Source organism: Heteronotia binoei, chromosome 6, assembly GCF_032191835.1.
Source record: "Heteronotia binoei isolate CCM8104 ecotype False Entrance Well chromosome 6, APGP_CSIRO_Hbin_v1, whole genome shotgun sequence".
Lineage (NCBI taxonomy): Eukaryota > Metazoa > Chordata > Lepidosauria > Squamata > Gekkonidae > Heteronotia > Heteronotia binoei.
In genome coordinates this window covers 137,387,905-137,411,676 of record NC_083228.1, presented here as the reverse complement: position 1 = coordinate 137,411,676, position 23,772 = coordinate 137,387,905, and the positions used below count along the sequence as shown (strand labels likewise).

Here is a 23,772-nt window from a genome sequence, read left to right as displayed (position 1 = left end):
TTTCTAACACAGAGCTTTTGTTTTTGTGGCCAGTCCAGGTTTCTTGAAATCCCCACTGCCCTGTAGCTGGCTTGGAGAAGGCATTTGTCTCTTTAAATCACTTTGCCAAGCTAGCTGGTGACTTGGAGAGTGCATTTAAAGTTAAAGTATATTTCTTTCCACTTCTCCCTCCCTCCCCATCCATTTCCTTCCTCCCTCCCATTGTAGTGGTTAAGTGTGCAGACTCTTATCTGGGAGAACCAGGTTTGATTCCTCACGCCTCCACTTGCATCTGCTGGAATGGCCTTGGGTCAGCCACAGCTCTCGTAGCAATTGTCCTTGAAAGGGCAGCTTCTGGGAGAGCTCTCTCAGTGCCACCTATCTCACAGGGTGTTTGTTGTGGGGGAGGAAGATAAAGGAGATTGTGAGCCATTCTGAGACTCAGAGTGGAGGGCAGAATATAAATCATCTGTCTGTCTGTCTTCCTTCCTTCCTTGTGGCTTTCAAACATCTGACATTTATTCTGTGTGGCTCTTACATTAAGCAAGTTCGGCCACCCCCGCAATAGCGATTGTGCGTGATCCTGGCCTTCCTTTCAAAGCGTTCCAGGTAACATCGGTACAGAACTTCTGCAGCCACGGAGAAGTCCCCAAGAAGATTTTAAAAAGTAACCTGGATCACCTGGGGAAATGATAGGTAATGTGCTGGCATGGCTGCTGTTGGCACAGTGCTGTTAAATACTTCTGGGCCCCGTTTTTTTTGAAAAATGGCTTAACTTTACTTGGATTACTCCTAGGTCAAAGTCCACCGGCTCCTCAGAGATCAACAAAAGTTCCAGAGTATAAGTTTTCAGGAATCACTTCCCGTTTCCGGCAGGTGGCACGGGGGAAATGATGTCACAGGAAGTGATGTCACTTCCTGTTTCCGGCGGTGGCATGATGTCACCGGAAGTGACATCGCTGGAAGTGACGTCACTTCCTGTTTCCGGTGGCGTGCACACACGTAGGGGGGCCCACATAAATCTTGGGCCCCGGGCCCCCAAAGCCCTAGCTACGCCCCTGAATCCAATATCTTCATCTTCCTCACAGGGTGTCTGTTGTGGGGGAGGAAGGTAAAGGAGATTGTGAGCCGCTCTGAGACTCTTTGGAGTGGAGGGTGGGGTATAAATCCAATATCTTCATCTACCTCACAGGGTGTTTGTTGTGGGGGAGGGAGGTAAAGGAGATTGTGAGCCGCTCTGAGACTCTTCGGAGAGGAGGGTGGGATATAAATCCAATATCTTCATCTACCTCACAGGGTGTCTGTTGTGGGGGAGGAGGGTAAAGGAGATTGTGAGCCGCTCTGAGACTCTTCGGAGTGGAGGGTGGGATATAAATCCAATATCTTCATCTACCTCACAGGGTGTCTGTTGTGGGGGAGGAAGGGAAAGCAGATTGTGAGCCGCTCTGAGACTCTTCGGAGTGGAGGGTGGGATATAAATCCAATATCTTCATCTACCTCACAGGGTGTCTGTTTTGGGGGAGGAAGGGAAAGGAGATTGTGAGCCGCTCTGAGACTCTTCGGAGTGGAGGGTGGGATATAAATCCAATATCTTCATCTACCTCACAGGGTGTCTGTTGTGGGGGAGGAAGGTAAAGGAGATTGTGAGCCGCTCTGAGACTCTTTGGAGTGGAGGGCGGGATATAAATCCAATATCTTCATCTACCTCACAGGGTGTCTGTTGTGGGGGAGGAAGGGAAAGGAGATTGTGAGCTGCTCTGAGACTCTTCGGAGTGGAGGGTGGGATATAAATCCAATATCTTCATCTACCTCACAGGGTGTCTGTTTTGGGGGAGGAAGGGAAAGGAGATTGTGAGCCGCTCTGAGACTCTTCGGAGTGGAGGGTGGGATATAAATCCAATATCTTCATCTACCTCACAGGGTGTCTGTTCTGGGGGAGGAAGGGAAAGGAGATTGTGAGCCGCTCTGAGAGTCTTCGGAGTAGAGGGTGGGATATAAATCCAATATCTTCATCTACCTCACAAGGTGTCTGTTGTGGGGGAGGAAGATAAAGGAGATTGTGAGCCGCTCTGAGACTCTTCGGAGTGGAGGGTGGGATATAAATCCAATATCTTCATCTACCTCACAGGGTGTCTGTTTTGGGGGAGGAAGGGAAAGGAGATTGTGAGCCGCTCTGAGACTCTTCGGAGTGGAGGGTGGGATATAAATCCAATATCTTCATCTACCTCACAGGGTGTCTGTTCTGGGGGAGGAAGGGAAAGGAGATTGTGAGCCGCTCTGAGACTCTTCGGAGTGGAGGGTGGGATATAAATCCAATATCTTCATCTACCTCACAGGGTGTCTGTTCTGGGGGAGGAAGGGAAAGGAGATTGTGAGCCGCTATGAGACTCTTCGGAGTGGAGGGTGGGATATAAATCCAATATCTTCATCTACCTCACAGGGTGTCTGTTGTGGGGGAGGGAGGTAAAGGAGATTGTGAGCCGCTCTGAGACTCTTCGGAGTGGAGGGTGGGATATAAATCCAATATCTTCATCTACCTCACAGGGTGTCTGTTGTGGGGGAGGAGGGTAAAGGAGATTGTGAGCCGCTCTGAGACTCTTCGGAGTGGAGGGCAGAATATAAATCCAATATCTTCATCTACCTCACAGGGTGTCTGTTGTGGGGGAGGAAGGGAAAGGAGATTGTGAGCCGCTCTGAGACTCTTCGGAGTGGAGGGTGGGATATAAATCCAATATCTTCATCTACCTCACAGGGTGTCTGTTGTGGGGGAGGAAGGGAAAGCAGATTGTGAGCCGCTCTGAGACTCTTCGGAGTGGAGGGTGGGATATAAATCCAATATCTTCATCTACCTCACAGGGTGTCTGTTTTGGGGGAGGAAGGGAAAGGAGATTGTGAGCCGCTCTGAGACTCTTCGGAGTGGAGGGTGGGATATAAATCCAATATCTTCATCTACCTCACAGGGTGTCTGTTGTGGGGGAGGAAGGTAAAGGAGATTGTGAGCCGCTCTCAGACTCTTTGGAGTGGAGGGCGGGATATAAATCCAATATCTTCATCTACCTCACAGGGTGTCTGTTGTGGGGGAGGAAGGGAAAGGAGATTGTGAGCTGCTCTGAGACTCTTTGGAGTGGAGGGTGGGATATAAATCCAATATCTTCATCTACCTCACAGGGTTTCTGTTGTGGGGGAGGAAGGTAAAGGAGATTGTAAGCCGCTCTGAGACTCTTCGGAGTGGAGGGTGGGATATAAATCCAATATCTTCATCTACCTCACAGGGTGTCTGTTGTGGGGAAGGAAGGTAAAGGAGATTGTGAGCCGCTCTGAGACTCTTCGGAGTGGAGGGCGGGATAGAAATCCAATATCTTCATCTTCCTCACAGGGTGTCTGTTGTGGGGGAGGAAGGTAAAGGAGATTGTGAGCCGCTCTGAGACTCTTTGGAGTGGAGGGTGGGGTATAAATCCAATATCTTCATCTACCTCACAGGGTGTTTGTTGTGGGGGAGGGAGGTAAAGGAGATTGTGAGCCGCTCTGAGACTCTTCGGAGTGGAGGGTGGGATATAAATCCAATATCTTCATCTACCTCACAGGGTGTCTGTTGTGGGGGAGGAGGGTAAAGGAGATTGTGAGCCGCTCTGAGACTCTTCGGAGTGGAGGGCAGAATATAAATCCAATATCTTCATCTACCTCACAGGGTGTCTGTTGTGGGGGAGGAAGGGAAAGGAGATTGTGAGCCGCTCTGAGACTCTTCGGAGTGGAGGGTGGGATATAAATCCAATATCTTCATCTACCTCACAGGGTGTCTGTTGTGGGGGAGGAAGGGAAAGCAGATTGTGAGCCGCTCTGAGACTCTTCGGAGTGGAGGGTGGGATATAAATCCAATATCTTCATCTACCTCACAGGGTGTCTGTTTTGGGGGAGGAAGGGAAAGGAGATTGTGAGCCGCTCTGAGACTCTTCGGAGTGGAGGGTGGGATATAAATCCAATATCTTCATCTACCTCACAGGGTGTCTGTTGTGGGGGAGGAAGGTAAAGGAGATTGTGAGCCGCTCTGAGACTCTTTGGAGTGGAGGGCGGGATATAAATCCAATATCTTCATCTACCTCACAGGGTGTCTGTTGTGGGGGAGGAAGGGAAAGGAGATTGTGAGCTGCTCTGAGACTCTTCGGAGTGGAGGGTGGGATATAAATCCAATATCTTCATCTACCTCACAGGGTGTCTGTTTTGGGGGAGGAAGGGAAAGGAGATTGTGAGCCGCTCTGAGACTCTTCGGAGTGGAGGGTGGGATATAAATCCAATATCTTCATCTACCTCACAGGGTGTCTGTTGTGGGGGAGGGAGGTAAAGGAGATTGTGAGCCGCTCTGAGACTCTTCGGAGTGGAGGGTGGGATATAAATCCAATATCTTCATCTACCTCACAGGGTGTCTGTTGTGGGGGAGGAGGGTAAAGGAGATTGTGAGCCGCTCTGAGACTCTTCGGAGTGGAGGGCAGAATATAAATCCAATATCTTCATCTACCTCACAGGGTGTCTGTTGTGGGGGAGGAAGGGATAGGAGATTGTGAGCCGCTCTGAGACTCTTCGGAGTGGAGGGTGGGATATAAATCCAATATCTTCATCTACCTCACAGGGTGTCTGTTGTGGGGGAGGAAGGGAAAGCAGATTGTGAGCCGCTCTGAGACTCTTCGGAGTGGAGGGTGGGATATAAATCCAATATCTTCATCTACCTCACAGGGTGTCTGTTTTGGGGGAGGAAGGGAAAGGAGATTGTGAGCCGCTCTGAGACTCTTCGGAGTGGAGGGTGGGATATAAATCCAATATCTTCATCTACCTCACAGGGTGTCTGTTGTGGGGGAGGAAGGTAAAGGAGATTGTGAGCCGCTCTCAGACTCTTTGGAGTGGAGGGCGGGATATAAATCCAATATCTTCATCTACCTCACAGGGTGTCTGTTGTGGGGGAGGAAGGGAAAGGAGATTGTGAGCTGCTCTGAGACTCTTTGGAGTGGAGGGTGGGATATAAATCCAATATCTTCATCTACCTCACAGGGTTTCTGTTGTGGGGGAGGAAGGTAAAGGAGATTGTAAGCCGCTCTGAGACTCTTCGGAGTGGAGGGTGGGATATAAATCCAATATCTTCATCTACCTCACAGGGTGTCTGTTGTGGGGAAGGAAGGTAAAGGAGATTGTGAGCCGCTCTGAGACTCTTCGGAGTGGAGGGCGGGATAGAAATCCAATATCTTCATCTTCCTCACAGGGTGTCTGTTGTGGGGGAGGAAGGTAAAGGAGATTGTGAGCCGCTCTGAGACTCTTTGGAGTGGAGGGTGGGGTATAAATCCAATATCTTCATCTACCTCACAGGGTGTTTGTTGTGGGGGAGGGAGGTAAAGGAGATTGTGAGCCGCTCTGAGACTCTTCGGAGTGGAGGGTGGGATATAAATCCAATATCTTCATCTACCTCACAGGGTGTCTGTTGTGGGGGAGGAGGGTAAAGGAGATTGTGAGCCGCTCTGAGACTCTTCGGAGTGGAGGGCAGAATATAAATCCAATATCTTCATCTACCTCACAGGGTGTCTGTTGTGGGGGAGGAAGGGAAAGGAGATTGTGAGCCGCTCTGAGACTCTTCGGAGTGGAGGGTGGGATATAAATCCAATATCTTCATCTACCTCACAGGGTGTCTGTTGTGGGGGAGGAAGGGAAAGCAGATTGTGAGCCGCTCTGAGACTCTTCGGAGTGGAGGGTGGGATATAAATCCAATATCTTCATCTACCTCACAGGGTGTCTGTTTTGGGGGAGGAAGGGAAAGGAGATTGTGAGCCGCTCTGAGACTCTTCGGAGTGGAGGGTGGGATATAAATCCAATATCTTCATCTACCTCACAGGGTGTCTGTTGTGGGGGAGGAAGGTAAAGGAGATTGTGAGCCGCTCTGAGACTCTTTGGAGTGGAGGGCGGGATATAAATCCAATATCTTCATCTACCTCACAGGGTGTCTGTTGTGGGGGAGGAAGGGAAAGGAGATTGTGAGCTGCTCTGAGACTCTTCGGAGTGGAGGGTGGGATATAAATCCAATATCTTCATCTACCTCACAGGGTGTCTGTTTTGGGGGAGGAAGGGAAAGGAGATTGTGAGCCGCTCTGAGACTCTTCGGAGTGGAGGGTGGGATATAAATCCAATATCTTCAGCTACCTCACAGGGTGTCTGTTCTGGGGGAGGAAGGGAAAGGAGATTGTGAGCCGCTCTGAGACTCTTCAGAGTGGAGGGTGGGATATAAATCCAATATCTTCAGCTACCTCACAGGGTGTCTGTTCTGGGGGAGGAAGGGAAAGGAGATTGTGAGCCGCTCTGAGACTCTTCAGAGTGGAGGGTGGGATATAAATCCAATATCTTCAGCTACCTCACAGGGTGTCTGTTCTGGGGGAGGAAGGGAAAGGAGATTGTGAGCCGCTCTGAGACTCTTCAGAGTGGAGGGTGGGATATAAATCCAATATCTTCAGCTACCTCACAGGGTGTCTGTTCTGGGGGAGGAAGGGAAAGGAGATTGTGAGCCACTCTGAGACTCTTCAGAGTGGAGGGCGGGATATAAATCCAATATCTTCATCTACCTCACAGGGTGTCTGTTCTGGGGAAGGAAGGTAAAGGAGATTGTGAGCCACTCTGAGACTCTTCAGAGTGGAGGGTGGGATATAAATCCAATATCTTCTTCTTCTTCAAACGGTCGATAAAATCAAGGCTCTTCCAAATATTTCCGCTTGCAAATTACAGTGTTAAATTGTTTTGCTACTGCATGAGTTATAAAGCTTTGCTACTGTGCTGCTAGTAAGTGAATATTAAATTGGGACGAGGACTTGAAAATAGATAGACGGAGAAAAACTAGGTTGAGAAATGAATAAATGAGAAAAGAGTAGAAAAGAGGGAGGGAAATTAAGGAGAAGAGAGGGAAAGGTTTTATCCTGCTTGCTGGCTTGGTAGATGGGCATAGCACTATTTGCTGGCTTCATTCAGCCTTGCATACAGGCAAGGTGAGCCCTTTCCTGTGCTCAGACTTACCTCCTCCCCTAGTGGCCACAGCCAGACCTGCATTAAAATTAAAAGACTGGATAAATCCAGTCTGACGCTGGTTTCAGGGGCCCCACTCCCCTGGCTGATTTGGGCCTCTCAAATTTTGTTCCTCCACTCTCTCCCGTCAGTGGCCCCACCTGAACTATTTTGCATGTGTTGTTATCATTTTTTCACGTATTTCTTCAGGCATCGTATTTTCGAATGGCCACATCTGGAAGCAACAGAGGAAGTTTGGGCTGGTCACCATGCGGAAGCTGGGACTGGGGAAGAAAGGCATAGAGTACCAAATAGAAGAGGAGGCCCATCAGCTGGCCCAAGCCTTTGCAGATGCAAAAGGTATGCATTACTAGGAGACTACTCTGTAATTTGTTCCTGTCGGCAGAACTCTGACCGATTTCACACTCACCTTACGCCGCTGTCACTTTCGTCTTCTCAGCGCGGCGTAGGGTTGCCAAGTCCAATCCCAGAAATATCTGGGGACTTTGGGGGTGGAGCCAGGAGACTTTGGGGGTGGAGCCAGGAGACACTGGGGTGGAGCTAGGAGCAAGGGTGTGACAAGCACAATTGAACTCCAAAGGGAGTTCTGTCCATCACAATTAAAGGGACCTCACAACTTTTTAAATGCCTTCCTTCCCTCCACCCTCCCCTCCTCTGGTTTCACCTCAGAGGCGGAGCGGAGCGGGCGACGCCGCTGGGCGGCTGCCGCCTCTTCTCCGCTTCACCGTAGCTGCTCCTCCGAGATGGGCTCAGCCTGAGCCCATCTCGGAGGAGCAGCTACGGTGAAGCGGAGAAAAGGTGGCAGCGCAGCGGCGTCGCCCGCTCCGCCTCTGAGGTGAAATCAGAGAAGGGGAGGGTGGAGGCAGGCCAGGAGCATGGCGAGTCCGGGTCCTAGACGGACCCAGATTCACAGCTCGCCATGCTCCTGGCCTGCCTCCACCCTCCCCTTCTCTGATTTCACCTCAGAGGCGGAGCGGAGCGGGCGATGCCGCTGCGCTGCTGCCGCCTCTTCTCCGCTTCATCTTAGCTGCTCCTCTGAGATGGGCTCAGCCCATATATGGAAGTTCCACTGTCCACATATAGACTTTCTGACTATCGCAGCTTATAGAAAAGCTTTCTTTTTAGCTGCATTGAATGCCTTGCCTACAGCTGTTCTAATTGGGCACTATACTAGAAAACCCTACTCTGACCGTTTCTGTGGCTGCGGATCACAACTGTAAAGCATGTATTTTTCTTCTGCCAAAGGTACACGCCTTTAAGAACCCAGTCCATTGATCCATTAATTTCTGGCACTGACCTACCTATAGTAAGCAAGCTTCAATTTTTTGCTTGGTGGTTCTGATCCGGCCATTACAATCCCAGTAGGAACATTTCTTTTGGGTTTCTTTGGTTATAAGAGTTCTGGGGGGAAAATTTTAAGAAATGTTGTAACATTAAATAAGTGCATTACATCAGCAAAACAAATCAATTGGGAAAATTACGAAACCTTAAAATTCATGTTTAATTTTAATGTTTTATAGATAGCGGATTTTATGACTAAAATGCATTTCGGATTTTGTGTCTTTTATATGCTTATGATCAATTGTTTTGTGAGCGTCAATAAATGATGATGATGAACATTATAGGTTCAAACAGGAGGGGTTTTTGAGCAGGAACACACAGGAACGCAGTTTCGGCTGGCTTGGCATTGGGGGTGTGTGGCCTAATATGCAAATGAGTTCTTGCTGGGTTTTATCTACAAAAAGCCCTGTGTGAAACAATGGTGATGTCAGGGGGTGTGGCCTAATATGCAAATGAGTTCTTGCTGGGTTTTATCTACAAAAAGCCCTGTGTGAAACAATGGTGATGCCAGGGGGTGTGGCCTAATATGCAAATGAGTTCTTGCTGGGTTTTATCTACAAAAAGCCCTGTGTGAAACAATGGTGATGTCAGGTGGTGTGGCCTAATATGCAAATGAGTTCCTGCTGAGTTTTATCTACAAAAAGCCCTGTGTGAAATAATGGTGATGTCAGGGGGTGTGGCCCATGCAAATGAGTTCCTGCTGAGCTTTTTCTACAAAAGAAGCCCTGAGTTCAAGGAATCCTCAGATGTGCTGCCTGTTTTTTGTTTTTTTTAAAATATACTCTCTTAATAGACGACCACTTTTCAACCATCATGGTGCCTCAATAAAGCAAAAAGAGGCAGAAAAATTATCCTGGAATCTCAGCTTGTGTCCCACTGGCTTCCTTGGGCAAGAAACATAGCACTCGAATGTTTGCGATGAATTGTGGAAGTGTTTCTCGGCAGGGTTTAAATTTTTACGTTTTTAAATACAAATTTCAAAATTTGCCATTTTTGAATACAAATAGGTATTTTATTTCCCCCCCAATAATTTTATTGGTCGTTTTGTTATGTAGCAATACAAACTTATGTATTATTTAACAGTATTAACAAATAAATACTTTTCCATGCCACTGTTGTCAGACGTATTGTTACTAGTAAATAAATCCCATTTACCATAAATGAAAAGCTTCTATAACAGTAGGTGTCTCAGATCTTTCTTGAAGGAATTCTAAAATTGGAAACCAGACAGTCACTATATCAGAGCGGTAGTTAGAGTCCCTGAATGGTTTCAATTTGTCATTACATTTTGCTAGGATATATAAATTCCAGAGTTTATTGTATCAGGTTTTTAAGGATGGAGTTTTGTCAGTTTTCCATGTGCTGGCTATTGTTGATCTAGCTGCATATAGTAATAAGGTAATTCTTTCTTGTACAACTTTGGGAGCATTGTTCGCTAGTCTAAAATTCAGTAGCAAAGCTTTTGGTGTCATAGAAATATATACAAATAGGTATTTTAAAGCTTGTTTTCTAATTAAAAAAAAATAGAGCCCAGTTTGGTGTAGTGGTTAAGTATGCGGACTCTTATCTGGGAGAACCGGGTTTGATTCTTCACTCCTCCACTTGCACCTGCTGGGATGGCCTTGGGTCAGCCATAGCTCTGGCAGAGGTTGTCCTTGAAAGGGCAGCTGCTGTGAGAGCCCTCTCAACCCCACCCACCTCACAGGGTGTCTGTTGTGCGGGAGGAAGGTAAAGGAGATTGTGAGCCGTTCTGAGACTCTTCGGAGTGGAGGGCGGGATATAAATCCAATATCTTCATCTACCTCACAGGGTGTCTGTTGTGGGGGAGGAAGGGAAATGAGATTGTGAGCCGCTCTGAGACTCTTTGGAGTGGAGGGCGGGATATAAATCCAATATCTTCATCTACCTCATAGGGTGTCTGTTGTGAGGGGAGAGGAAGGGAAAGGTGATTGTGAGCCGCTCTGAGACTCTTAGGAGTGGAGGGCGGGATATAAATCCAATATCTTCGTCTACCTCACAGGGTGTCTGTTGTGGGGGAGGGAGGTAAAGGAGATTGTGAGCCGCTCTGAGACTCTTCGGAGTGGAGGGCGGGATATAAATCCAATATCTTCGTCTACCTCACAGGGTGTCTGTTGTGGGGGAGGAAGGTAAAGGAGATTGTGAGCCACTCTGAGACTTTTCAGAGTGGAGGGCGGGATATAAATCCAGTATCTTCGTCTACCTCACAGGGTGTCTGTTGTGGGGGGGAGGAAGGTAAAGGAGATGGTAAGCCACTCTGAGACTCTTAGGAGTGGAGGGCGGGATATAAACCCAATATCATCATCATCATCTTCATCTTCATCTTCATCTTCTTCTTCTTTCTATCCTCACTTCCCTGGCGATAGCTCCACTATGTCATCCTGGTTTTAATATTCACCAGCAAGGCAGAATCAATATTAATACGAGTGCTGCTTATTTTATTTTTCAGGACAGCCGCTTGACCCTGTGTTACCCATCACTAATTCTGTCACCAATGTGGTCTGTAGTCTGATCTTTGGCCAGCGGTTTTCCATTGAAGATGAAGATTTCCACAAGCTGAGAGACGCCTTATTTGATTTCATAAATTTTACAGCAACACTTTACCATATTGTAAGTTGCCTTATTCCTCCTAATCCATCTTGGAACATGGTATTGTTGTAACAAAATTGTTACTGTAAAGCAACTTTGATAACTTATGTACATGGGCAAAGGGATATTATAGGGTGTTCTACTTTTTCCGAACATTGAAGTTAGAATTTTTCTGCACACAGTGCCCAACTGGAGATTGGCAACTCTAGGCCAGATCTTTTCTGCCAACAAAAGGCTGCAGCAGACTAACCAGCTGAGTAATCAGGAGTATACTCCTGAATACCGCATTCGGAATAGCCGCATATACGGTAGATGCGCGGCTATTTCCGAATATACGGCCCTATTATACCCTATGGGCCATTGAAATCAATGGCAAATAGGGTATATTTGAAGCCACCTGGAGAGGAGGGGGTTTGAGGGAGACCCCCCAAATTTGCAGGGGACCTGCAGGGGACTCTCCCCTCCAACCCCCCCAAGTCCCAAAAAGATTGGGCTAGGGGATCCCATTCCAGGGGCACCCAAAGAGGGTGCCCCTATTCCATCATTATACCCTATGGGCCATCCCTCTATCTACTCTATGAACCCTGCAGTGCAGGCCTGGAACCAATATAAACCCAGTTGCCAACATCACTGCCACACAAAACACAATCTGCTCAAGGTCTGCAGCAAACCCAGATGCCAGCTCTCCAGCCCTGCCCCAAACAACACGGGGAGAGCTGGCCAACCACAACAAGCCTGCTGGTTCTGGGTCTCTCACCCAGGTGCCAGCTTCCCTGCCACAGAACACACAATCTACAGATGCCAGCTCTCCAGCCCTGCCCCAAACAACACGGGGAGAGCTGGCCAACCACAACAAGCCTGCTGGTTCTGGGTCTCTCACCCAGGTGCCAGCTTCCCTGCCACAGAACACACAATCTACTCTATAAAAACAAGAAAGTGACCCAGCCCACACACACCCTCGCCAACCCCCACACCAACCTGAGGTAACTAAAAAAACCCCAAAACAAAACCAGCAGAATCACAAAAGGCCAAGTGTTAAAAAAGTGGCCTTTTCACCAATAAGAAAGCTCAGGCCAAATCAGTCAACAACACCCCCCCCCCCTAAACCCAGAACCAGGAAAAGGGGGACAAAAGTGGAAATTAATAACAGTAGCAGCACAACACAGCAGCAACAAATCAAACACTGAATACTTTTAAAACAGTAAAAAAATTAACTTTTAACAATACAGGAACTTTGCCAACCCCTCCCCCCCAAAAAAACCCTTCACCCTAACCCCAAGAAATCCAAGCCACCCAAATCAGGAGAAGTAAAAGGACACTGCACTTTTAAAAGTCCTCTCACTAAATCAAGATATGGGCAAATTGGCAACCACCCCCACCCCAGGCCCCCTCCCCAAGCAGAAACCCCTAACCCCAAATAAGCTACCCCACGACCACCACCACCCAAATCTGGATAAGTAAAGGGACTCTGAGTCTTAAAAAGTCCTTTTACCAACAATAAATAAAAACAAGAACCCCAATACTGTCTTACCTTGTCTTCTCTAGTCCAGGGAAGTCTGGTAAGGCTGAGTGAGAGAGCAGCAGGCAGCAGCTGAAGCCAAGGGCCAGCCAGCCAGCAGCACAATCTCTCACACCAACCAACAAAGCAGCAATGGAGGAGTCCAGCCAGGAAGACTCCTTAAAAAGCCCTGCAAAGCATGCATTTGCAATGCATTTTGCAAATGCATGCTTTGGATTGGCTGCTGGGGCTCCTCTTCCCCCTCCCCCACCTCCCTGATTCCAGGGAGGCTATGGAAAAGGCAACTAAAGGCGGGAAAGTAGGCAAGCAGCTCCTTTGAGGCTGCAGAAGCTACTTTCCCGCCTTTTGAATTGACAGCCGTATACTTACGAATAGCTATTCGTAAGTATACGGTGAGCCGTATTCGGCTGCTGTATAATGGGTGCCTATGGGGATCGGCTGCAGCCTATTCCGTATACAGCCGAATCAGTGGTGATTCAGCTGTAAATACGGTTTGGCCGAACCGAATGCACATCCCTATCATAGAGTTGGAAGGGACCTCCAGGGTCATCTAGTCCAACCCCCTGCACAATGCAGGAAACTCACAAATGGTGGTGGTGGTGGTGGTTGTTCAGTCGCATAGTTGAGTCCGACTCTTTGCGACCCCATGGACGAAGTCACACCAGGCCCTCCTGTCTTCCACCATTCCCCAAAGAGTGTGCGGACTCTTATCTGGCAGAACCGGGTTTGATTCCCCACTCCTCCACTTGCACCTGCTGGAATGGCCTTGGGTCAGCCATAGCTCTGGCAGAGGTTGTCCTTGAAAGGGCAGCTGCTGTGAGAGCCCTCTCCAGCCCCACCCACCTCACAGGGTGTCTGTTGTGGGGGAGGAAGGGAAAGGAGATTGTGAGCCGCTCTGAGACTCTTCGGAGTGGAGGGCGGGATATAAATCTAATATCTTCTTCAAAGTCTGCTCAAATTCGTGTCTGTTACATCAGTAATGCTGTCCAGCCATCTCATCTTTTGCCGTCCCCTTCTTCTTTTGCCTTCTGTCTTTCCCAGCATCAGGATCTTCTCCAGTGAGTGCTCCCTTCTCATTTGGTGGCCAAAGTATTTGAGCTTCTGTAATGTACTGAGAACCGAGACAGTTGGAAGGCAACATTCTTTATTGCGAGCACATTACAAGAGAGGGAGCACGCAGGCCGGGCCCCGCTTATATACATTGCCCAGAACTGCCCCTTGGATTGACCAGGCCAATCCTGGTCCATCCGAACTTCCTGCCACAGGTCTTGGTGGGCGGGGTGAATGGCGAGCTGCATCCGGGGACCCTGGGGTCGCCTTCTGTCGGGCTCGCCATGCGGTACATTCAAAGTCAATACATAACAGCTTCAGCTTCAGCATCTGACCTTCCAGGGAACAGTCAGGGTTGATTTCCCTTAGGACTGACTAATTGGGTCTTCTTGCAGTCCAAGGTACTCTCAAGATTCATCTCCAGCACCACAGCTTGAAAGCATCTATTCTTCTGCACTCAGCCTTCCTTATGGTCCAACTCTCACAGCCATACATTACCATTGAGAATACTATCGCTTTGACTATACGGACTTTTGTTAGAAGTGTGATGACTCTACCTTTTATTATACTGCCTAGGTTCACCATAGCTGTCCTCCCAAGGAGCAAAAGTCTTTTAATTTCATGGCTACAGTCACCATCTGCAGTGATCTTGGATCCCAAAAAATGTGAAGTCTGTCACAACTTTCATGTCTTCCCCTTCTATTTGCCAAGGAATGATGGGGCTGGATGCCATGATCTTAGTTTTTTTGATGTTGAGTTTCAAGCCTAGTTTTGCATTCTCCTCTTTTACCATCAACAAGAGGTTCTTAAGGTCCTCCCTCACATTCTGCCATTAGAGTGGTATCATCTGCATATCTGAAGTTGTTGATATTTTTCCTGGCAATCTTAATTCCGGCTTGTGCTTCATCCATGCCAGCATTCCGCATGATGTATTAAATAAGCAGGGCGACAACTCACAAACACTTCCCCCTAAATTCACAGGATCTTCATTGCTATCAGATGGCCATCTAGCCTCTGTTAAAAAACCTCCAAGGTAGGAGAGCCCACCACCTCCCGAGGAAGCCTGTTCCACTGAGGAACCGCTCTAAACTCACAAACACTTCCCCCTAAATTCACAGGATCTTCATTGCTGTCAGATGGCCATCCAGCCTCTGTTGAAAAACCTCCAAGGTAGGAGAGCCCACCACCTCCCAAGGAAGCCTGTTCCACTGAGGAACTGCTCTAAACTCACAAACACTTCCCCCTAAATTCACAGGATCTTCATTGCTATCAGATGCCCATCTAGCCTCTGTTGAAAAACCTCCAAGGTAGGAGAGCCCACCACCTCCCAAGGAAGCCTGTTCCACTGAGGAACCGCTCTAAACTCACAAACACTTCCCCCTAAATTCACAGGATCTTCATTGCTATCAGATGCCCATCTAGCCTCTGTTGAAAAACCTCCAAGGTAGGAGAGCCCACCACCTCCCAAGGAAGCCTGTTCCACTGAGGAACCGCTCTAAACTCACAAACACTTCCCCCTAAATTCACAGGATCTTCATTGCTGTCAGATGGCCATCCAGCCTCTGTTGAAAAACCTCCAAGGTAGGAGAGCCCACCACCTCCCAAGGAAGCCTGTTCCACTGAGGAACTGCTCTAAACTCACAAACACTTCCCCCTAAATTCACAGGATCTTCATTGCTATCAGATGCCCATCTAGCCTCTGTTGAAAAACCTCCAAGGTAGGAGAGCCCACCACCTCCCGAGGAAGCCTGTTCCACTGAGGAACCGCTCTAAACTCACAAACACTTCCCCCTAAATTCACAGGATCTTCATTGCTATCAGATGGCCATCTAGCCTCTGATGAAAAACCTCCAAGGTAGGAGAGCCCACCACCTCCCAAGGAAGCCTGTTCCACTGAGGAACCGCTCTAAACTCACAAACACTTCCCCCTAAATTCACAGGATCTTCATTGCTGTCAGATGGCCATCCAGCCTCTGTTGAAAAACCTCCAAGGTAGGAGAGCCCACCACCTCCCAAGGAAGCCTGTTCCACTGAGGAACTGCTCTAAACTCACAAACACTTCCCCCTAAATTCACAGGATCTTCATTGCTATCAGATGCCCATCTAGCCTCTGTTGAAAAACCTCCAAGGTAGGAGAGCCCACCACCTCCCGAGGAAGCCTGTTCCACTGAGGAACCGCTCTAAACTCACAAACACTTCCCCCTAAATTCACAGGATCTTCATTGCTATCAGATGGCCATCTAGCCTCTGATGAAAAACCTCCAAGGAAGGAGAGCCCACCACCTCCCAAGGAGGAAGCCTGTTCCACTGAGGAACCGCTCTAACAGTCAGGAAGTTCTTCCTAATGTTCAGCCGGAAACTCTTTTGATTTAATTTCAACCCGTTGCCTTCTGGGGACACAAGAAATTCCACGCCATCCTCTATGACAGCCCTTCAAGTACTTAAAACAAAGTTCGAGTCCAGGGGCACCTTGAAGACCAACAACATTTAATCCTGGGTATAAGCTTTATGTGCACGCACACTTCTTCAGCTTTCAATACCACAGGGTGTGGTAGAACACCACAACATGTGTGTCAAGGAGCGGCATTGTGTCAGTTTCTAGCTGCCATGCATGACCTACTGGGTACATCTGGGGCAGGGGTATTTTCCCCATGGCTTGTCATTGGCCAGAACTACCATCAGAGGAAGAAGAGCTGGTTTTATGCCCCGCCTTCTAAAGCAGGGCTGAAGCTAGAGGGGGCAGAGGGGGGGTGCTTGCCCCGGGCGCTGACAGAGGCAGGGTGGCAAATTGGGTATGGAGTCCATTGTATTCTATGGGACCATAAAATAGAATGGCCCATAAGGGGGCACCATTTTTTAATCCCCCCCCCAAAAAAACCCCATGTAGATCCGGTCCTGCTCTAAAGAGTCTGAGAGCAGTTTACAATCGCCTTCCCTTGCTTTCCCCACAGCAGACATCCAGTGAGGCGGGGGGAGGGGGGGCTCAGAAAATGTTCCAAGGGGACTGTGACTGACCCAAGGTCATCCAGCTGGCTTTATGTGGAGGAGCGAGGAATCAAAAAAGGTTCTCCAGACTAATGTCTGCAGCTCTTAACCACCACACCAAACTGGCCGTGGCTGGTATAACGGGTGGCTGAAGAGGGAGACAGTGATATCAACCCCCCCAAGAACCTTTCCTGCTGCCGCTTCTGATAATGCCCCACCTAAAAGTATGGCGGCTTACATTAGCCAGATAAGGAGAATCACCCTCAGAGGCTGAAACTGGTTGAAGGAGAGCAAGGGGGCGGGGTAGTGAGATCTTTTTTCACTATGGGAAGAGAGAAGCTGCTGAGAGGGGGTGATATGCTGAACAAACAGTGGGATAAAACAAATCAGGGTGTATATATAAACAGCCCCGTGGCGCAGAGTGGTAAAGCAGCAGTACTGTAGTGCTGTGATCCGAACTCTCTGCTCATGACCTGAGTTCAATCCCGGCGGAAGCTGGCTCAGGTAGCTGGCCCAAGGATGTCTCGCCCTCCATTCTTCCAAGGTCGGTAAAATGAGTACCCAGCTTGCTGGGGGGAAAGTGTAAAAGACTGGGGAAGGCAATGGCAAACCACCCCGTAAAAAGTCTGCCGTGAAAGCAACGTCACCCCAGAGTCGGAAACGACTGGTGCTTGCACAGGGGACCTTTCCTTTTCCTTAAGCAGTCTGTTCCCCACAATTCATCCTCCAAAGCATCCCAGAGATGCTTTTCAGAGCGGGGGGGGGGGGGGGGAGGGGAAATCTGAGACATGAAGTGGGAACCAAGGGACTTTGAGTTATGTTTTATATTGGAGAGCCAGTTTGGTGTAGCGGTTAATTGCATGGACTCTTATCTGGGAGAACCAGGTTTGATTCCCCCCTCCTCCACTCGCAGCTGCTGGAATGGCCTTGGGTCAGCCATAGCACTCGCAGAGCTGTACTTGAAAGGGTAACTTCTGTGAGAGCTCTCTCAGCCCCACCTACCTCACAGGGTGTTTGTGGTGGGGAAGGAAGGTAAAGGAGATTGTGAGCTACTCTGAGATTCAGAGTGGAGGGTGGGATATAAATCCAATACCACCACCACCACCACCACCTTCTTCTTCTTCCTCTTCCTCCTCTTCTTCCTCTTCCTCCTCTTCCTCCTCTTCCTCCTCTTCTTCTTCTTCCTCTTCTTCTTCCTCTTCCTCCTCCTACTTCGTTTTCTTCTTCCTCTTTCTCCTCCTCGTGGTAGTTACAATACTGTTCCTTTTTTTTCTTGCCTGTAGCTGTACGACCTCTTCCCATGGCTCCTGAAACATCTCCCAGGACCTCAGAAGAAGGCCATTGACGGCCGTGAGTTTGTAGCTTCCTTTGCAAGGAAGGAGATACAAAAGCATAAGGTGCACGAGGCCACGCACGAGCCACAGGATTTCATTGACTACTATCTACTTCAGATAAAGAAAGTAAGTATCGCCTTTTTGCCCTCACCGATGATGAACCTGGGGCATTTACTGTTTCCCAGGCTAGCCAACCTTACATGACTGCTCTGAGGAAAAAAATGAGTGGGAACCCTGTATACAGTCCTGAGTTGGTGAAAATGTCCTACTTTTTAAAATGTGGCTTATGATGTTGGTGGGATTCAGATTCCCGAAGTATGCTGAATGAGTACGGCTGAGTGTGAAGGACAAGTTAATTTGTGGGCACAGTACACTCTCAGGAAAGGCAGTTTGGTGCAGTGGTTAAGCGTGCAGACTCTTATCTGGGAGAACCGGGTTTGATTCCCCCCTCCTCCACTTGCACCTGCTGGAATGGCCTTGGGTCAGCCAGGGCTCTCTTATCTGGGAGAACCGGGTTTGATTCCCCACTCCTCCACTTGCAGCTGCTGGAATGCCCTTGGGTCAGCCATAGCTCTCTTATCTGGGAGAACCGGGTTTGATTCCCCACTCCTCCACTTGCAGCTGCTGGAATGGCCTTGGGTCAGCCAGAGCTCTCTTATCTGAGAGAACCGGGTTTGATTCCCCCCTCCTCCACTTGCACCTGCTGGAATGACCTTGGGTCAGCCATAGCTCTCTTATCTGGGAGAACCGGGTTTGATTCCCCACTCCTCCACTTGCAGCTGCTGGAATGGCTTTGGGTCAGCCAGAGCTCTCTTATCTGGGAGAACCGGGTTTGATTCCCCCCTCCTCCACTTGCAGCTGCTGGAATGGCCTTGGGTCAGCCAGGGCTCTCTTATCTGGGAGAACCGGGTTTGATTCCCCACTCCTCCACTTGCAGCTGCTGGAATGCCCTTGGGTCAGCCATAGCTCTCTTATCTGGGAGAACCGGGTTTGATTCCCCACTCCTCCACTTGCAGCTGCTGGAATGGCCTTGGGTCAGCCAGAGCTCTGTTATCTGGGAGAACCGGGTTTGATTCCCCCCTCCTCCACTTGCACCTGCTGGAATGGCCTTGGGTCAGCCATAGCTCTCTTATCTGGGAGAACCGGGTTTGATTCCCCACTCCTCCACTTGCAGCTGCTGGAATGGCCTTGGATCAGCCAGAGCTCTCTTATCTGGGAGAACCGGGTTTGATTCCCCACTCCTCCACTTGCAGCTGCTGGAATGGCCTTGCGTCAGCCAGAGCTCTCTTATCTGGGAGAACCGGGTTTGATTCCCCCCTCCTCCACTTGCACCTGCTGGAATGGCCTTGGGTCAGCCATAGCTCTCTTATCTGGGAGAACCGGGTTTGATTCCCCACTCCTCCACCTGCAGCTGCTGGAATGGCCTTGGCTCAGCCATAGCTCTCTTATCTGGGAGAACCGGGTTTGATTCCCCGCTCCTCCACTTTCACCTGCCGGAATGGCCTTGGGTCAGCCATAGCTCTCTTATCTGGGAGAACTGGGTTTGATTCCCCACTCCTCCACTTGCAGCTGCTGGAATGGCCTTGGGTCAGCCAGAGCTCTCTTATCTGGGAGAACCGGGTTTGATTCCCCCCTCCTCCACTTGCACCTGCTGGAATGGCCTTGGGTCAGCCAGGGCTCTCTTATCTGGGAGAACCGGGTTTGATTCCCCACTCCTCCACTTGCAGCTGCTGGAATGCCCTTGGGTCAGCCATAGCTCTCTTATCTGGGAGAACCGGGTTTGATTCCCCACTCCTCCACTTGCAGCTGCTGGAATGCCCTTGGGTCAGCCATAGCTCTCTTATCTGGGAGAACCGGGTTTGATTCCCCACTCCTCCACTTGCAGCTGCTGGAATGGCCTTGGGTCAGCCAGAGCTCTGTTATCTGGGAGAACCGGGTTTGATTCCCCCCTCCTCCACTTGCACCTGCTGGAATGGCCTTGGGTCAGCCATAGCTCTCTTATCTGGGAGAACCGGGTTTGATTCCCCACTCCTCCACTTGCAGCTGCTGGAATGGCCTTGGATCAGCCAGAGCTCTCTTATCTGGGAGAACCGGGTTTGATTCCCCACTCCTCCACTTGCAGCTGCTGGAATGGCCTTGGGTCAGCCAGAGCTCTCTTATCTGGGAGAACCGGGTTTGATTCCCCACTCCTCCACTTGCACCTGCTGGAATGGCCTTGGGTCAGCCATAGCTCTCTTATCTGGGAGAACCGGGTTTGATTCCCCACTCCTCCACTTGCAGCTGCTGGAATGGCCTTGGCTCAGCCATAGCTCTCTTATCTGGGAGAACCGGGTTTGATTCCCCACTCCTCCACTTGCAGTTTCTGGAATGGCCTTGGGTCAGCTATAGCTCTCTTATCTGGGAGAACCGGGTTTGATTCCCCACTCCTCCACTTGCAGCTTCTGGAATGGCCTTGGGTCAGCTATAGCTCTCTTATCTGGGAGAGCCGGGTTTGATTCCCCACTCCTCCACTTGCACCTGCTAGAATGGCCTTGGGTCAGCCATAGCTCTCTTATCTGGGAGAACCGGGTTTGATTCCCCACTCCTCCACTTGCACCTGCTGGAATGGCCTTGGGTCAGCCATAGCTCTCTTATCTGGGAGAACCGGGTTTGATTCCCCACTCCTCCACTTGCACCTGCTGGAATGGCCTTGGGTCAGCCATAGCTCTCTTATCTGGGAGAACCGGGTTTGATTCCCAACTCCTCCACTTGCAGCTGCTGGAATGGTCTTGGGTCAGCCATAGCTCTCTTATCTGGGAGAACCGGGTTTGATTCCCCACTCCTCCACTTGCAGCTGCTGGAATGGCCTTGGGTCAGCCAGAGCTCTCTTATCTGGGAGAACCGGGTTTGATTCCCCACTCCTCCACTTGCACCTGCTGGAATGGCCTTGGGTCAGCCATAGCTCTTATCTGGGAGAACCGGATTTGATTCCCCACTCCTCTACTTGCAGCTGCTGGAATGGCCTTGGCTCAGCCATAGCTCTCTTATCTGGGAGAACCGGGTTTGATTCCCCACTCCTCCACTTGCAGCTTCTGGAATGGCCATGCGTCAGCCAGAGCTCTCTTATCTGGGAGAACCGGGTTTGATTCCCCCCTCCTCCACTTGCAGCTGCTGGAATGGCCTTGCGTCAGCCAGAGCTCTCTTATCTGGGAGAACCGGGTTTGATTCCCCCCTCCTCCACTTGCACCTGCTGGAATGGCCTTGCGTCAGCCAGAGCTCTCTTATCTGGGAGAACCGGGTTTGATTCCCCACTCCTCCACTTGCACCTGCTGGAATGGCCATGCGTCAGCCAGAGCTCTCTTATCTGGGAGAACTGGGTTTGATTCCCCCCTCCTCCACTTGGAGCTGCTGGAATGGCCTTGGATCAGCCAGAGTTCTCTTATCTGGGAGAACCGGGTTTGATTCCCCACTCCTCCACTTGCACCTGCTGGAACGGCCTTGGGTCAGCCATAGCTCTCTTATCTGGGAGAACCGGGTTTGATTCCCTACTCCTCCACTTGCACCTGCTGGAACGGCCTTGGGTCAACCATAGCTCTCTTATCTGGGAGAACCGGGTTTGATTCCCCACTCCTCCACTTGCACCTGCTGGAATGGCCTTGGGTCAACCATAGCTCTCTTATCTGGGAGAACCGGGTTTGATTCCCCACTCCCCCCACTTGCACCTGCAGGAATGTCCTTGGGTCAGCCAGAGCTCTCTCTTCTGGGAGAACCGGGTTTGATTCCCCACTCCTCCACTTGCACCTGTTGGAATGGCCTTGGGTCAGCCATAGCTCTCTTATCTGGGAGAACCAGGTTTGATTCCCCACTCCTCCACTTGCAGCTGCTAGCATGGCCTTGGGTCAGTTGTAGATCTGGCAGAGGTTGTCCTTGAAAGGGCAGCTGCTGGGAGAGCCCTCTCAGCCCCACCCACCTCACAGGGTGTCTGTTGTGGGGGGAGAAGATCTAGGAGACTGTAAGCCTCTCTGAGTCTCTGAGATTCGGAGTGTAGGGCGGGATATAAATCCAATGTCTTCTCCTCCTCCTCAATGTACACACTATGTTGTAACCCACCCTGATCCTCCTTGTGGGGGAGGGCATGCTAAAAATTGAACGAATAAATAAAGAAATGAATGTCCTTGTCATGCATCGTGACACTTTTCCAGATTCTCATTTCCCTCCCTTGTAAGTTCCCATTTCTTTGGGGAAGGGTGTCTGTTGCACACGTGTTTTCTCCCTCTAAGTGATAAATCAATATTACACTCATTTACGTCTGGCATAAAAACCTGCATTTTAAATCTGCATGGAGATATGCATATGTGATATCAAATTGACCACTAGAGGGAGCAAAACATTTGTGGAACGGGAACACACACACACACCCTGCAAAAAACAGGAAGGTACAAGTGTGGAAATGTAGAATGAGGAAAAGACCCATGTGTCTATTGCTGTATGTTCAGCTGTTAAGCCTGGTCTATAGCGTATGGATAGTTAGAGGGGAAAGGAAAAGAGCACATCACTTGATCCTTTTACTGGCATCTATTCAGTTACAGGGTGATTACATTTTGTTATTATTATTATTAAATTTTATTTGTATCCCGCCCTCCCCGCCCAGGCAGGCTCAGGGCGGCTAACAACATTCGATAAAACATTATACAAATACAATGATTAAAACAGCAATAAAATTATAAAACAACCTTAAATATACATAATTAATACATATCTCAAACTGGTGCAGCATACATAAGCTGTAATCTGTGGCTTAATAGCAGCGAAGCTGTTCCGGCGCTATTTATCCATTGCCTATTTAAATAATTGTAAAGATCGTTAGAGGGTCGTTTTGTTAAATCTTCCATTCAGCCATCCTCTGTCAGCAGTCTGGGAAGGCCTGCCTAAAGAGGATGGTCTTGCAGGCCCTGCGGAATTGGTCCAAGCTCCGCAGGGCCCGCACCTCCTCTGGGAGTTGATTCCACAGGCACGGGGCTGCCACGGAAAAGGCCCGTGCTCGTGTGCTCTGTGATTTTGCCTCCCTTGGCCCAAGGACAGTCAGCTTGCTCTTCCCTGCTGACCTCAGTGCTCTTTGGGGCTCGTATGGGGAGAGACGGTCCTTCAGGTAGGCAGGTCCTCGGCCATATAGGGCTTTAAAGGTAATGACCAGCACTTTGTAGCGAATCCGATATATAACTGGCAGCCAGTGCAGTTCGTGCAGCCTCGGCTGTATATGCTCCCATTTCAGGAGTCCTAATAACAGCCTGGCCGCTGCGTTCTGCACTAGCTGCAGCTTCCGGATTCGACACAAAGGCAGCCCCAAGTAGAGGGCATTACAGTAATCCAACCTTGAGGTTACCGTCGCATGGATCACTGTTGCTAGGTCCCAGCGCTCCAGGAAAGGGGCCAACTGCCTTGCACGTTTCAGATGGAAAAATGCCGATTTGGCAGTGGCCGCTACCTGGGCCTCCGATAGTGAAGGCTCCAGTAGGACCCCCAGGCTCTTGACCTGGCGCGCCGCTTTCAGCGGCGCACCATCAAAAACCAGGAGAGGTATTTCCCCTCCCAGAGCACCGCGGCCCACGCAAAGGACCGCTGTCTTCGTCGGATTCAGCTTCAGCCCACTCAGCCTAAGCCAAGTTGCCACGGCCTGCAATGCCTGGTCCAAATTCCCTGGGACGCAACTTGATGCATTTTAAGGCAACTTGATGCATTTTTTTGTCAAGTGCACTTATGCAAGCAAACTCCCATCAGGTGGCCAAGCTAATTGGTAACTGGTCATTTAGAGGCTGGAGTTCCGATAGCTGACGTGCAGCTTCTGGTCTTGTCCTGTTGATCTCCACTGAAGTGGGGATAGGGTTCCCAAATCCCCCGCTAGGCCTGGAGACCCCCGATTTGGAGCCTCCT

General features: G+C 49.7%; 1 protein-coding gene across 1 annotated transcript in view; it reads left to right on the top strand.

The window, feature by feature from the left end:
* Nucleotides 1-23,772, top strand: part of LOC132574448 (cytochrome P450 2J2-like) — a 53,080-nt gene that overhangs the window by 5,804 nt on the left and 23,504 nt on the right. Inside the window, exons 2-4 of the mRNA XM_060242803.1 lie at nt 7,216-7,365; nt 10,835-10,995; nt 17,812-17,988. Coding sequence (XP_060098786.1) covers nt 7,275-7,365; nt 10,835-10,995; nt 17,812-17,988 — 429 coding nt within the window. The 5' untranslated portion in view covers nt 7,216-7,274. The remainder of the gene's footprint in view (nt 1-7,215; nt 7,366-10,834; nt 10,996-17,811; nt 17,989-23,772) is intronic.